This window comes from Sus scrofa, chromosome 13 (genome assembly GCF_000003025.6).
Source record: "Sus scrofa isolate TJ Tabasco breed Duroc chromosome 13, Sscrofa11.1, whole genome shotgun sequence".
NCBI classification, from domain to species: domain Eukaryota; kingdom Metazoa; phylum Chordata; class Mammalia; order Artiodactyla; family Suidae; genus Sus; species Sus scrofa.
The window spans coordinates 23,865,088-23,880,519 of NC_010455.5; the positions used below are offsets into that span (position 1 = coordinate 23,865,088).

At 56.6% G+C, this 15,432-nt stretch overlaps 1 protein-coding gene across 1 annotated transcript; it reads right to left on the reverse strand.

The window, feature by feature from the left end:
• Positions 2,389-11,763, reverse strand: XIRP1 (xin actin binding repeat containing 1). Its single transcript, NM_001143928.1, is given in 5 exon segments — positions 2,389-5,215; positions 5,218-5,342; positions 5,345-5,864; positions 5,867-8,506; positions 11,614-11,763. Coding segments are annotated over 4 exon segments (5,511 nt in total). The 5' UTR covers positions 8,503-8,506; positions 11,614-11,763; the 3' UTR covers positions 2,389-2,985.

Sequence of the window (15,432 nt, forward strand, 5' to 3'; positions counted from 1 at the left end):
ACAGTGACAAGGATTAAGGAGAAGGGAGAGGCGCCGGCTGGAGGGACGATCCCAGGGCGAGGCAGCGACTTGGGTGAGGACCGGAACCGGCATCCTTCTGGAATCCGGGAGGGCGGCTCCGAGCAAGGGCCGGCCAGGACGGCGCGTACTGGCGTCCAGCGTCTGCAGTGCAGAGCCGGCCCCTGGCTGCGAGCCTGCCGGGTGTTTCCAAGCAACGGCTACCACAGCCGGAAACATTCTGAACCAGGCAGCCTGGGTAACGTCATCGTCACCTTGGCGACAGCGGATGGGAACACGCCTACTCCGGGCGCCGGGGCGTGGCTTGGGCGCCTTAAACTCCGCCTCCGGCCGGCACTGCTTCAAGCCCCGCCCCTTCCCCGCGAGGGGAGAGGCACCGCCTAGGTCTAGGCGGCAGGTGTGACAGCAGGTGTGCAGGGCACTGGGCCAGGCCGCAATGAGCGGCCTCAGCTCTCCTTGGTGCGCGCTCACCACCCGCCTACCAGCCTCTCCCAACTCTTCCACTAGGCTACCACCTCTAGCCATTAGAACTGACTCCTCTGTCATTCAGGTCACCTCTGCCGAGATGCTTCCCCAGCCATCTGAGCTAAAGTAACTGCCAACTGTCTTCTCGTGGACTGATCTTGGCTTTATTTCCTTCACAGTACCTCTCCTTTCTAAAATTATCTTCTCCGCTTATAAATTACTGTCCTCCCTAAATTCCACGAAGTCCGGGATATATTCTGCCATGTTCATCTCTATTCTCAGCACCCTGACAGAATTTGGCAAGAAGTACGTGCTCAGTAAATATTAGCTGGATGAATCAGTGAATTCACTGAATCATTTCATTCATCTATGTGTTCATTTATTTGCCATTTATGCAGTGCCTTCTAGACACTTACGATAAACAGTAAGATTACTGAGATGCACAAGTCAGGGACTCCACCTGGAGGTGAGAAAAGAGATTAAAGCTAATAATTACAAGACTAAAAGTGAACATCCTTGTGTTCCAGATGCTGGGCATAGCTCCAAGCACTTTACGTATATTAATTCATTTAATTTTCACAATATGATCATGCCCATACAAATGAGAACACCAAGAACAGTCATATTATTAGCTGCCGGGCCCTGTAATCAAGTGAGATTCCACAGCCAGTAGAGGAGGGGGACATGTGCTGAGGGGGTTATAGCGATATGTGTAATAGGCCCAGGTAGGTAGATTTGCTATCTTAATTGCTTCCACACACCACAGTCTTCCAGAGATAGGCTGCTTCCAGCTCGGAGCTCTGCTGCCCCAGGGGAACCCATCTGCCAGTGGATCGGGCAATGAGGGAGCTGAGAGGGGTGTGGCGGGCTGAGCCCTGGGCTGGTGCTTGGGTGGGAGTCTACCTGTTCAACTGAAGCAAAGTGTGCACAAGTTCCCATCTAACTTTGTGGGGGGCAGGTTGTGTGTATTGGGGGAGTAACCCCTGTAAGTGGTAAAGCCCCTTCCTTTTGGATGGGTATCTAGGAAATCCAGAAACTACATTCACTCCCATCTCTGGGTTTTTGTCTGTGCTCTCCCCTTTCCTAGCAGATGCTTCCCCCTAATTTTCCCATAATTTGCTTTTTGTTATTCAGATCTCAGGTGAAAAGGTCTGCCTTAGCCACATTCTATAAGGCACTCACCTATCACTGTCACATCATCATGTTTTAAGACTTCTATCCCCAAATGGAGAGTGGCCTAGTCAGGTGCATCACCTGTATTCCTGATCTGAATTTTTTCCTGTTTATTCATGGTCTTTCTGCCTCTTTATTCTAGAAAGTCATTTCCCTGAGAGACTGACCCTATTAGACCTCACCTCTGTGTCCCTTGCTGCCTAGAACAGCCTGGCAGGCTGGAGGTGCTCAGTGCTTTTTGAAAGTGTGGAAAGGGCCCTTCACCAATTCATTCTGGCTCTCCAGTTCCGGGTGTGTGCTCTCCCCTTCCCAGGAACCCCTGCTCTGCACATTGCACCTGGCTTGACCAGGAGGAAGTGGCCCAGCTCTCTTGGCCACTGGAGTTCTCCTGGCTTATGGCCCTTCCTCCTTCCTGGGCCTGGCAGGGCCGTTCTTCCACTCTGGAGCAGGAGTCTGTTCAAATTCCCCTCTGGGGTGATGTTCAAAACCTCCAGGGGGAAGCCAGGTGTAGAGGGGCAGCATGGTATGTATGTGTGGTGGTGTAGAGAGCAAAGAGAATGGGGGACAGTTAGGCCTTTCTGGTTCCCAACCAAGATGGTAGAGGAAGGAGTGGATTTTCAGAGCCTTCCAGTACTACTGTTGCCAGGAAAATGGGGCACCTGGAGATGTGGATGTTTTCCTTCCATAGTGAGAACCAAGACTCTGGGACAGATACACACTCAGACACAAGAGGAGGGAATAAAACTTGGGTTTATTCAGACCGTGTCCTTCCCTTTTGAGGGGCAGAGTGAGGGGTAGTGGGGGTGGAGGGAAGCTTTGGGTTCTAGGGACATTGCTGATTGCCAGCCTTTTCTGTGTGAGCTTTGGAGCAGTGAAGATGGTGATGAAGGGGCCCTAGGATCAATGTGAAACAGAGACCAATCCCTTGTCCAGCTGTCCTTCTTCTCTCCAGGAATTAAGGAGGAGAAGACTCATAGTAAAAGAAAAAAAGGCTGAAAGTGGAGGGTGACTCAAGGACTGTCTCCCGTAGTGGCTTGCAGACTCACTGGTGTTGGCACGCCTGTCTGTACATATCATAGCCTCCACTGGTAGCCATAAGCCCCCGTCCTGTTCCTGTGCTTGGGCAACTCAGGGAGCATCTTTGCAGTTTTCTTTTCCCTCTTTTGCAAGAATGCAGATGATGGACAGAACCGATGAAAAAGAAACTGCCCACAATCTCAGCAGATGCCTTTTCTTCTTGGTCCTTTCCTCACGTGTGCAAAAGGTAGGCACCCACCTCGTCCGGAGCCCAGGGGATGGGTGGGAGGTGGTGGTGGGAGGTTGAGGGGCTCACTGAGCTGCTGGCTGGAAGTGGCTGCAGGGCATAGGCGCCATCCCTGCTTCTGCCAGGCCCCCGCTGAGCTCGGCTGGGCTGCGCAGGAACTGCCTCATCAAGGGGGAGGTGTGGAGCCCGAGGTGGGGGTCTGGGCCCTTGGTTAGCTCTGTGGGCTCCGTGACCATGGTGGGGAATGTGAGTGCTGTGTTCCCACACTGGTTCACCCTCTCATGCTGCTCATTCACAGTTCTTGTGGCTCTGTAGCACTGGGAGCCACCTGGCCCAGTCTGCAGCTCCAGAATGCTCTTCTGCCGCCCAGTGGGCAGGGGGCTGGCTGAGGCAGGAGCAGGCTGGGGCTGTCCAGAGCACTCGGTGGCCTCCCTCTTCCTGGCCTTGTCCTGGACATCTTTCTGGTGGAGCTGAGCTTGGCCCACATCCTGGCTGAGGTGTGTGCTTTTCACTGAGACATCAGGGCTGCCCTGAGGTCTGGGAGCCTCTGGAAGTTTCCTTGTGGCTGACTCGATAGAGATGAAGGTTGGGGAGGAGGGTGAATGTCTGCTGGGAGGTAATACTCGAGGGAGGCCCCAATCTTCTCTCAATGTGTCCAGCCTCCTGGTGGTAGAGGTGGGCAGGGATGCTTGACTTCTTGCCTCAGTGGGACTTCTGACCTTGGCTTGACTCCAGATCTCAGTAGGGCATGTACCATCGGTTTGGCTCCGAACTTCAGTTGGACCCCCGACCTCCTGGCTTGGGCAGTTGGGCCTAGCTCTACTGCTGTCTGAGACATTGACCTTGTGGGTACTATGGTCCTTTGGGGGTCCCTGGGGATGGCCCCTGGTGTTAGTCCCAGGCTGGAGGCTAGACATGGAGCTGAGGGCCTTGTGCACGGCCTTCTCAATGTCCAGCAACCTGGCCAGGGTCTGTTCCTTCAGCAGGGCCACCTCCGTGCTGACCCTCGTCAATTCCCCAAAGGCCTGCTCCACAGAGGCCTCGGGCTTGTGGAGGGCAGCGGGAGCTGGAGGGGCCCCTCTCAGCTGGGGCACAGCCTCAAAGAGTCTCCGAAGCGCCCGCACATCCACAGTGCTTTTGGCCTCCTTCTCCAGGGCTTGCACTTGACTCAGGAGGCCCTGGAGCTCTTGCTGGCTTCCCTGCAGGATCTCAGGACTTCTAGGGGCTGCTTGCTGGGAGCCATCCATGTACTTCTCTCCTGGGGAGCTGAGGCCTTGCTGCAGTGAGGTGGGGTCACTTCCGGGAGCTGAAAGCTTGGGGGACTCAGGGCTCTGGTTGTTGCTGCTCATAGCTTGGCTCTTGGTGGGCTTGAAGGCTGTGGTGCTGGGGCCATATGGGGGGCTGGGTGGGCTCTGTCCAGTGGGGCATCTAGCCAGAGGTATGCAGCCCTGGCCTGCAGTGGTGGGGGCCTTGGCTGGCTGGGTATCATGGTCAGCTGTACCAGTCTCACCTTGTTTGCATTTTCCTTGCCCCTCCTCCTTAGAGGTGCTGGGAGACGGGGCTAAGGGCTTGGGCAGCCAGTGAGGAAGAGGGATCTGGCTTAGGTGTGCAGGTTTGGGGGGCAGCTGGGGCTTCTTCCTTGGGCATGTAGTGGGCTCCAGTTTCAGGGTCTTTGCCTGTGACTCCCCAGGGCTTCTCTGGCCAGCAGGGCTGCTGTGGGAGTAGAGAAGGGGGTCCTGTGGGGGCTTGGAGGCCTGCTGGCTGGAGTCCTCATCATGGCCAGCTCGGGCTGGAAAGTCAGGTCTCGTCACAGCAGCTGGGAGAAGAGGAGGAGGAGGAACAGAGGCATTATGGGAGTGCAGGCTGGCATCTGCAGCCCCAGGCCCAGAGGCCAGTGTGTGGTGGGCTAAAGGGGCAGCCTTCAGGGTGGTCTCTGGAGCTCGGAGGCCCCCTGGGCCATGTTCTGCCATCACCTTCTCTGGAGGCTCCCAGGCCTTCTGTGTGTAGCCCCCAGGCTCCTCTTGCTCAGGCCTGAGACTCTGAACTGGGCCTTCCAAGAATGGGCTGGGAGGCTGGGATGTGGGGGCAGTCTCCCTGCCCCTTGGCAGGGGTCCTCTCTCAGAAGGCCGGACACCCCCAGGTGGGTCAAAGGTCCTCACAGGGTGAGCAGTGTAGATGCCATCCTGAATAGTCACCCACCCCCCAGGCAGCTCTCCAGGTAGTGCTTTCTGTTCCCCACTGACCTTTCTAGGGGCTGCTGGGATCCTGGGGTCACCTCCCGCCATAAGCTTGGTGTACTCTGGGCAGTCCCAGTGGCTTGCTGAAGACCATTCTGAGTGGGTGTAGAGGCAACTCCAGGGGCAGGGCCCTGCTTGTGCTTGCTCAGAACTTGCTGGTGCAGGCTCTGGGCTTCAGCTGTTGCGTCCGCAGACTCTGCATAGCAGCCTGGAGGTCTGAGGCCCCAGGCCCTGGGGGCACAGTGGTGGCTCCTTCTGACTTTCCCAAAGCTGCCATCCCTTTCTGTCCCGTGCACCTGCTTTCCTGCTTTTCTGCCCCAGCCAGAGGGACTGCCTTTCCAGTGGCCTGTGGGGGGCAGGGGGTGGCTCCCGGTCTCCTCAGATTCTCCGTCCTCATGCCGGGGTCCAGTGGGGGGACATGAATGATGCTCTCTGTTGGGGGCAGCCTCTGGGCCCCTTCACTGACTGGCTCTGGACTTGAGTCAGCCGGGGGCTCCCACCGCAGGCTATGCAGGCTGCTCAGGTCTCCTTTGTCTATGCAGCTGGCCAGCAGCTGCACACTGCTCCTCTCCGGGGCCCTGCTGGTTAGCCGGGGCTGCAGAGAGTAGGCAGTCAGTGCCACCAGGCCCTGCTCTGTCTCTTGCATCACTAGCCCAGTCCTCGCCACCGAGGTCCCAAGGCCACAAGCCAGCAACTGCTGGAACTCAGGTCCATGTCTTCAAGGTTCCCATTGCTGCCTGGTGCTGGCAGTTTCAGCGGCTTGAGTTGAAGCTGGCCCATTGGGTCCTCCTGCACCAGCAGCCCCTGCTGGTCTATGTCTGGCCGGCGCAGCACTTGGCGAATGATCCTGGGAAGCTCGCCAAACACCAGCTCCTCCTTCCGAACCTGGGGACTGCCCTGCCCCGGGCCTGGGAGCACGTACTTGGCCAGGCAGAGCTCCCCTGGCCCTCGGGCTTCCATGAGGATGCCTCCATGGTGCAGGATGCCAGGTGTGGCATGCAGAGTCCGCAGGGTCCCCTCGGCTGCAGTCTCCTGTCTCTCTAGAGCTCTGTCGGCCGAGGAGCCCACAGGTTGCTCCTCTTGGAAGTTACCCCCTTGGATACTCTCAGCTGCCAGGGAGCCCATGGGGCAGTTCTCAAAGAGCCAAGTGAACTTGTGCACAGAGCCCACTGGAATGGGCTCAGGGATGACCCTGGACTCCTGGTCTTCCTTCTTGCCTGCCTCCAGGGCCTGGAAAACCTCCTTCTGGCGAGACACCTGCCCTGAAGGGATGTCCACTCTGCTGCAGTATCGTATCAGCCCTCTTCCACTGGGACGGCCTGAGCCCTGCAGAGGCTCGGTCTCGAAGACGTGTCTGTCTGTCTGTCTTTCCCCAGCCTGGACCTGGCTAACCTGAAGGTGCTGCTCCTGGGAAACTTCTGGCTTGGCTGGGGGTTGGGACATGAACATCCAGGTGCAGGACCGTGCCTTGTCCTTAGTTGTGGGATCTGTGACCTCTGACCCCTGCTTCTCGGCCAACTCACTCATTGGGCACGTCTCGAACAACCAGCGGATGGTCTGCACATCACCCTTGAGGGGTGCCTCAGGCTGAGGGTCTCCCGGAGGCATTCCTTCCTCTTCCTGTCGTTCCTGCTGCTCCCGTTGGTGGATTACCTCCAGGGGCTGAGTCTCAAAGAGCCACCGGGCAGTGCCCACATCTCCAGCCACCACTTCCTCCCGGGTGATGCCCCGCACCACGTCGACGGTACTGGGGTTTCGACCTAGTTGGTCTAGGGGCTGTGTCTCAAACATCCACCTGTAGCCCTGCACATCACCTCCCACGACCTGCTCTCTGCTGACGGATGTCAGGGCATGAAGGTGGCCTTTGCCATCCTGCAGGGCGTACACTGGGGACCCTATGTCTTGGGACTGCTCAGCAGAATCAGTTCCTTCTGCTCTGCTTACATTCCCATGGGCCAAAGCTTCACCCTGCCTGATGCTATCCAGGGGAAGGGTCTCGAAAAGATTCTTGAAGGTCTTTACATCCCCCTTCACCACATCCCCCTGGGGCGCACACTGAGAGAGGGGCAGCGCTGAGGAGCCATCGCTGGATAGATGCTCACGTGTGAACCCCTTACTCTCCTGGGGACCCACTCGCTGCAGGTGGCCCACTTGGACCTTGTCTCTAGGTGTGTCCAGGGGCTTTGTCTCAAATAGCCACAGGGTGGAGCGGACATCACCAGGGACCACTTCCTCTTTGGGTGGGACCTCTGCTTCAGCCTCCTCTTCCCCCTTGAGAGTGTCTAGTGGTCGGGTCTCAAACAGGTGCCGCTGCTGCTGAACATCTGGGCCAGGAGGGATAAGATCTGGGGATGGCTGGAAGTCCTTCTCGTCCACCAAGATCTCCCGGATGGCATCCAGGGGCTGTGTCTCAAAGATCCAGCGAGTTGCGCTAACATCAGGCCGGGCTGCCTCCTCCAGGGAGATCCCCCGAATCACCCGCACCTGGCTGGGGTCCCGGTTGATGGCGTCCAGAGGTTGGGTCTCGAAGAGCCAACGGGCAGTCCTCACTGCATTGCTCTGGATCTCCTCCCGGCAGGCGGCCTTGACCTCATGGATGGCGCCCTCTGCGTCCTGGATGGCACACAGTGGCTCTGTTTGGAACAGCTTCACCGTCTTCTTCACATCACCCTTCAGCTCCTGGATCTCTGAGCGTAGCTCCAAGGGGCTCTGTTCCTGGATGGAGGGACGAGAGCCTAGGCGGTCCAGTGGCCGTGTCTCAAAGAGCATCCTAGTACCCTGGACATCGCCACTGGCTTCAGGCTCCTTCACTGGAGCCTCCGGTGCCTCCGTCTGGCCTGTCAGCTCATCCAGCGGCTTTGTCTCAAACAGCCAGCGGGCTGCACGGACATCCCCTCGGGATGGCTGAGGTCTAGCTGGCTCCTGGTCTATGCTGTTGGCAAAGGATCCTTCTTCAAATTTTCGGGAGGTGGCCTGAACGTTGCCACCAGGCACCGGCTCCTTGGCAGGTGGCCTGTCATGGTCCCCAATGGCATCCAGCCGCCAGTTCTCAAAGATCCAGCGCATGCACTGGACATCACCTTCGGTGGGCTCCTCGGAACCCAGGACCTCAGCCAGGTCTTCAGCCACGGCCTCAGCCAGATTCTTGCGGAGCTCGGGGTGGATGTGCTTGTAGAGGCGGCGGAGCTCACTGGCTTGTCGCTGCTGGTGGAACTTGGAGAAGGACTCCTTGGGTGGTGGCAGCGGCAGATCCTCAGGGGCAGGTGGGGGAGGGAAGGGCAGGTCCTCTGCAGTTGCCACTGGGATGGTTGGTTTTGGGGCCACCTGCGTCTGGGTGTCAGCCATCCTTCTGCAGAGAGGGCACAGAGATAAGGATGGGGCGGGGGATTTACTTGGGATGCAGGCCGGTTGCTGAGAGAAATGGCAGCGAGCAGGGCCCCGGAAAGGGTAGCCCTGGGGTGGCATGTGCTTAGGTACTCTCTTCCCTTTTCAGACCTCACCTGGCTTTCTGCCTGCCACCTGCGTGGTGACAAGCTGTTGAACTTGAGGCACATGGAACCATCCATCATGGTGGGTCCCTGCTTCCCCAGAATCACCTGGGTTGCTAGGGAACAAGTAGGGCGTTGCTGGGTTTGAGGCTCTGTCCTCCAGCCCCACAAGGGATACCCAAACCTCCATGAGGGGGAAATGGACATGCCCCATCCTCTCCTGCCTCTGCCAAAATCAGTTTTTCCCTGGCAGACTCCCAGGTGAGTGTGGCCAGGGGGCAATTCTGATTTAAGGGGTCCCAGCCAGGGAGAGGCAAGTCCCTAAAGTGGTGACATTTTCCCATGGAGAGGAAATTCCTTTCATAGCACCAGAGGGTGTGCTTATCACTTTCACCAGTTGGGGGGATGGCTTGCCCAGCCCTTAGCTCTTGATGTAACCCTTCAAACTTCCCCAGGCCCAGGGAGGCAGAGCAGAGGCCAGCAGCCCTGCTACAGTGGAAGCAGTCAAGGCTGAGTGAGGGTTTCTTGTGGTCAGGCAAAGCCCGATTCTGACTTCTAAGTAGGGGTTTTCTGTGCCAAGACTCAGATGGTCTGAGTTAGAGGGACCTCAAGGATCTTCTGGCCCAACCACTTTTTTTTTTTTTTTTTTTTTGCTATTTCTTGGGCCGCTCCCGCGGGATATGGAAATTCCCAGGCTAGGGGTCCAATCGGAGCTGTAGCCGCCGGCCTACACCAGAGCCACAGCAACACGGGATCCGAGCCGTGTCTGCAACCTACACCACAGCTCACGGCAATGCCGGATCGTTAACCCACTGAGCAAGAGCAGGGACCGAACCCGCAACCTCATGGTTCCTAGTCGGATTCGTTAACCACTGCGCCACGACGGGAACTCCGCAACCACTTTTAATTAAAGGCAAAGAAACTCAGGCCCAGAGTTGGATCTTGGCAAATGAGGGGCAGACAGTGCTAGCTCGGGGTTCCTAGACCCTATAGGTAGGTAGTATGAAGATTTCTTAGTATCTGTGGTGTCCCTCTCTTCTCCAGCAGGCACCCTAAGAGAGTGTGAGGGTGACAGCCCAGGGAGGGGAGGCAGTGGGACCAAGGGCTTTTCTGCAGAGATAGCCCCCCATCTCGCTCATGGGGCCTTGTCCCCAGTTGGGTGCAAACTCGAGTCTCCTGTGCTCCTCCTCTTTCTCTCTTGAAGCCCATCTGCTTCCACCAAGGCACTGCCTCCGCCACTGCCCCTGCCGCCCCTCAAGCCCTCCTCTGGTCTGTGTCCTCTCTGTCTTATCTGTCTTGTGACAGGTGTACTAACAGTCCCCAGAGGCCAGTGGGGAAAGAATGAGAAGCACGTCCCCCCTCTCGCTGCCCCTGACCCACTGCTCTGCTCCAGGCTCATTGCTAAATATAGCCAAGGTCCTGGCCTCAGTGTGGCAACCTGGGTGGGGGGAGGGGGGTCAGGCTCAGCCAGTGGGACTCTGGGAGCCTCAGCCCACCTCATCTCCTTCCCTGCCCTGGGTCCCCTGCCTTCTGAGCTGGTATCAGGCCCCTGGCCTATAGGATCACTGGTGCCAGAACCCTCCTCTAGCCAAGAGCTCTGGGAGTGGGGGAAGGACCTCCTCCTCATGGCTACCCCAGGGAGGGGGGAACTGAGCCCTGCCCCTGCCCCACCCTCACCCCAGTGTGCCCACCAAAGGCATCAGCGCCCCAGGGAGGGTGAACCCTAAAGCCAGCAGCCCGAGTCTCGCCACAAACTCTGGGTAGTTCCTTTAGTGTCTGCGTTCTCAGGAGGATCCCCTGCCAAAGAGAAACCTCGACTGTCCCCGTTTCCTCCCTGTCCTGTCTCCATTGTGGTCTGAGCAGATGGCATGTACAGGCCATCAGCCTCACCCCACTCCCACCCTCAGGAATCTCCAGAATCCCTGCTATGGGCATACATCGTCAGAATCACACTACAAGGATGGCAGACCTGAGGACCCTCAGAGGTCACTGAGCCCTGCCACCCCACCCCTCATTGTTCGGATGGGGAAACAGGCCCCAAGAGGGGAAGGAGCTGACCTAGGAGGCTCCGCCAAGTGGTAGTAAGACCTCCCTACCCCATCCATCTGCCCTGAGTTTCCTGGGGCTTCAAAAGCAGAGGCAGGGGTTGGGTGAGGGCAGAACTCAGAAATGGAACCAGACTTAGGGCAGGGTCTGAGCCCCAAGTGGTGGCCCTGAGCTCAGCTTCTTAGGGCTGGGCCAGCCTCCTAGGGTGACCCCCACTTTTGCCCCTAGGTCTGCTTTTTTCAGCCCAGCCCCCTCCATGCCTCTCTATACCTGGGCAGACTCAGATCTGCTCCCCCCCCGCCCCCTGCACGCCCCCAGGGTTTTCCCCAAGGGTTTTCCCACTGGGCAACATGATGATCTGCATCCCACCCCAGGTCCTGGGCCATGATATGTGGGGAGCTGGGCTCAGGCCGGCCCTGGGGAAGCATTCCTGGGGCCAGATATGCCAAGACTTTCTCTAGCAACAGCTGGGCACAGGGCTGGTCCTGGCAGTGCCGAGTCCGGCCTGCTTCCCACTCTCCAGCCCCCATGTCCTCCCCCGCCTCCTCTGTCCACTTTCTTCCAGACACTGGGCCTCACTGGGGCTTCCCTGGAAAGAAGCCCTGAAGCCTGAGGAGCGCCATACCTGTATTTTAAAAATTGTAACTTCAGACTGCCTCCTCCTGAAAGCCTTTGTGGATTAGGCCAGACTGGCTGGAACCTACCCCTCTGCCGGCTTCAGGCCCTTGGCAGTCACCCCGAGAGCCCCTGTGGGGCTCATGGTAACTCTCCCTTAACTTCCTCGTGTATCCTTTCTTTCAGACCCGTCTACTCACCCGCCTTTCGGTGTGTGGCCCCTAATAATACTAGCCTGAGAGGGTCCAGAGGGGTCCTAGCCTGGAGAGCCAGCCTTGCTAGGAGAGACAAGGGGCCAGTTACTTACCTGAGGGTCCTGTTTGGCTGATGGGGGTGTGGGGTCTGCGGCAGGTGTGGTCTAAGGGTCTGTGGTTCCTCTTGTTGTTGTTTGGGGCTGGTTGTGCTCTGCTGGCTCGGCCAGGTGCCTTCTCGCTGCCCAGGCTCTGGGTCTCTGTCCTCTGCCAGCCCCAGCAGCTGCCTTTATCTGGCTGGTTAGGGGGTGGGCCAAGGTGGGGGCGGGTGGGGGAGGCTAAGTTCAGAGTATGAAGTGGTTCAGTTATTTTTAGGGCTTGTGGAAGTTACGTGTCCATCCCGGGAATCAGTTACATGTTTCTTCTGCTAGGGAGGGGAAGGGGAGTGAGCAGGGAGAGCTTCATTCATCTAGGTCTCATCTGAGGATCGGGGTCAATGACTCAGCCACCATGGCGGTGTGGACATCCCGGACTATTTTGAGGGAATGATTATGGAGGGGCATCTGACACCTGGGTGGCCCTGCCCTAACCCTGGGAGCCCCCCACCTCCCTACTCCAGACTGGCCTCTGACTCTTCCTCACGTGGGCTGTGTGTTCACCTTGCCAAGAGCCTGGAGGCCCCCAGAGGGCAGGCCTGGGCCCCTCCTGCTCAGTTCCCGGCCTGCTACCTCAGAGCAAGGCCCAGCCTTCCTCCTCCCCGACTCTCCTGCTGAACTAAAGATCCCCCCTCTCTCTCTCTCTTTTTTTTTTTTTTTTTTTTTTGTCTTTTTAGGGCCGTACCCATGGCATATGGAGGTTCCCAGGCTAGGGGTCTAATCGAGCTGTTGCTGCCAGCCACAGCCACAGCCACAGCAATGCCAGATCTGAGCCTTGTCTGCGACCTACACCGCAGCTCACGGCAACGCCGGGTCCTTAACCCACTGAGCAAGGCCAGGGATAGAACCTGCAAACTCATGATTCCTAGTTTGATTCGTTAACCACTGAGTCACGATGGGAACTCCCAAAGATCCCCCCTCTTATCCAGCCCTCGTCACCCCACGATGCAGGTGTATTCAGCCCTGAGTGCGCGTGGCTGGTTTGGGGGGAAAGGCATCTGTGTTTCGGGGCTTCTGCTCTTCACTAGGTCCCCGATTTATCAGAGGATTCCACAGAATGGTTCTGTGGCATTCAGAGCAGATTATCTGGGTCCTTGTTTACTTTCAGGCTCTTGCCTCTGACTCAGGGGCCAGGCTTTCTGGGAATGGGGTGGGGGGAGGGGTGGCACACAGTGCTGACTCTGGGGTTATTTCTGACCCTGGAGTCATCAGCTTCCCAGTCACAGACAAAGTGACGGGGGCAGTGGGAGGGTGTCATGCCTGCCCCTCCTTTGCTGCCAAAGGGGCTTAGTGGGCAGAGAGATCCTGACCTTTAGGCCGAGAAGGGGTCAGTGTGGTGAGGGGCATCAGGGGACCACGAAGAGCACACGTGAAGGAGGCATATGGCCCAGGCTCCATGTTGAAGGCCAGGCAGGTGCATTCTGCTACCTGGCAGGACAGGGGCTTCCTTCTGACATCCCACCTGCCTCTGGTGCCAGGGAGTGCTGCCGGTCTCTGCTCACTCTTTCCATTGAGTCAATGTCAGGAGGGCAACATTGGCCTGGGGGTGGAGAGAGGGGCATCTGGGAGCCCTGCTCCCTGGCCTCCTCCCTCTTCCTGCTTTTCCTGCCCCTCTGTCTGCTCCCCCAGGCTCCTGGCTCTCCCTGGGGAAGGCTGGGAGAGAGGAGACCTAGGGCCTGCCTTCTAGGATGGAGAAGGTTTCATGAGAGTGCTTATTAGCACAGTGCATGTGCTGTGGAGGTGCCTGCTGTTATTACTTATGTAAGAAAAGGAAAGCACCCAGGTGGAAGCCACTTTTGTACTCACCTCAACTCTTTTCTGAGCAGAAATTTCTCAGGCCTCAATATTAAGAAAGAGGCTTTTCCTGACCACCTGGTTTTATCTAATACAACTGTGCTGTCCAGGACAGTTGCTACCAGCCACATCTGACTAGATAGGTTAAATGAAATAAAATGAAAAATCCTATTCCTCCATCACACTAGCCACATTTAAAGTTATCTGTAGAGACATGTGCCTGATAACCACTATGTTTTACCGTGCAAAACCTTTCCATCATTATGGAAAATTCTATTTGATAGTACTCCTATAGGCCCTGAAAATCTCATAACGGATAGTGTTTCTCTCTTTGCCTTGGCTCTGAGGAAGCTCTGAGCTAAATTTTCAGTCTTCTTGCCAGTAGACTCTGTGGGCTGCATCCTGTGTAATGAGGGGAAAAAACTGTCCCTGTTACTTGTCTCTAAGGGGTTTCCCAGAACAAAGGACTTTCAGTTTTAAAACTGGGAAGATTCTAAGAAGACCAGGATGAGCTGATCCTCCTGTGTATAATGACCTAACAGTATCACATCAGCAAGGTGTCATGGGCACGGCTATTAAGGTAGCAAACCCGGCATCATTTATGAGTATCTTTGGTGGAAACGCTATATGCATTTATGTTTTTTAAGCCACCTCAAATCATTTTGGGAATGGGGCTGGGAATAAATAATTGCACTGAGGTTGAATGGCTGTGCTGATTAATTGATCTCCGTCAAAGGGCAGGGGTGCTCTGGGGAAGGAAGTTGTTTTTCAGCAATGACATCCCACCCTCTGGAGCTTACTGCTCCCCAGTCTTGAGGCATCTTCCTCTGTCAGTCCACCCCTCCAAGTGGGGCTCTGCTAAAGTTGGGGTTGGTCAGAAGTTTGTGCCTGTCTCCCAGGAGAACTGGCAGTCTGTGGCAGAGCTCAGAGTGAGTAGCTGACAGCAGACTCACCTGAAGTTTCAGGAGAGGCAGGATGCAGGAATGATTAAGAGCCAATTGCCTGAGTTTGAATCCTACCTGTGACATTTATTAGCTGTGTGACCCTGGCAAGTCACTTACCCTTTCTGTTGCTCAGTTTCCTCATCTATAAAATGGGAATAATAACAGGGCATATCTTAAAGGGTTGCTGTGAGGAATATACATTTATCACACACACAGACAGATACAGAGAGCACGTCTGGAACAGTGCCCGGCATATATAAGCTCAATTAATGAGTAAGTTCAATAAGTTTTTCCCTAGATTCCCTCCACCCCCAGCTTCTCTGGGTCCCAGGTCTCAGTGTGTCCTCTTGGTCCAAAGACGAGTGCCCTTCAAGGCACTGGTTGGCAGTCCTGGCTTCCTTCCATCTAGGAAGCAGACACAGGTGCCAAGGGACAGCCCCAGGCAGGACTGGCTGGGTCTGTTCCAGGGCTGTAGGAGACAGGTGAGTTCAGCCTCTTGAGAGTCATCTGAACCTAGAGAAGGGACTTTCTTCCCTGCTTGGGGGTCAGCTAAAAGGAGGGCAGATTTGAGAGGGGGAATCTCCATGCCCCCTGCCATGGGAGTGTCATGGCTGTGGCATGAAGGGCAGCAGTGCGTGGTTTTTGAGCATGGAATCTGGTGTCCCTCTGTTGAGATCAAATCACCAGCAGCTTGTCCCTTCCTATTTATACGACCTCTGAGGTCTTCCAGCTCTCTGTATTCTAGTGCCTTAGTTTGGGATCTTCCATGGGCAGAGCCTGAGAGGAGCATTTGGGGGCAAGTGAATTCACTGGGAGGGCAGGGAGGTGGAGAGGGGTAAAGAATTCCTGGGGGTGGGGGCAGGAGGAAAGAAGATAACTTCTGTGGACAACTGGGGCTAGATCCCCACCGAGGACCTTTGGAGAGCTGGTGTGGAACACCCCTCACCAGGGGTGAGGGAGCTGGGGTGTTCATTCACGTCTTCCCTCCCCTCCTCTCATCTCCCCCCCACCCCCGCCGGCATTGAGGGCTGGTCCCAGAGCA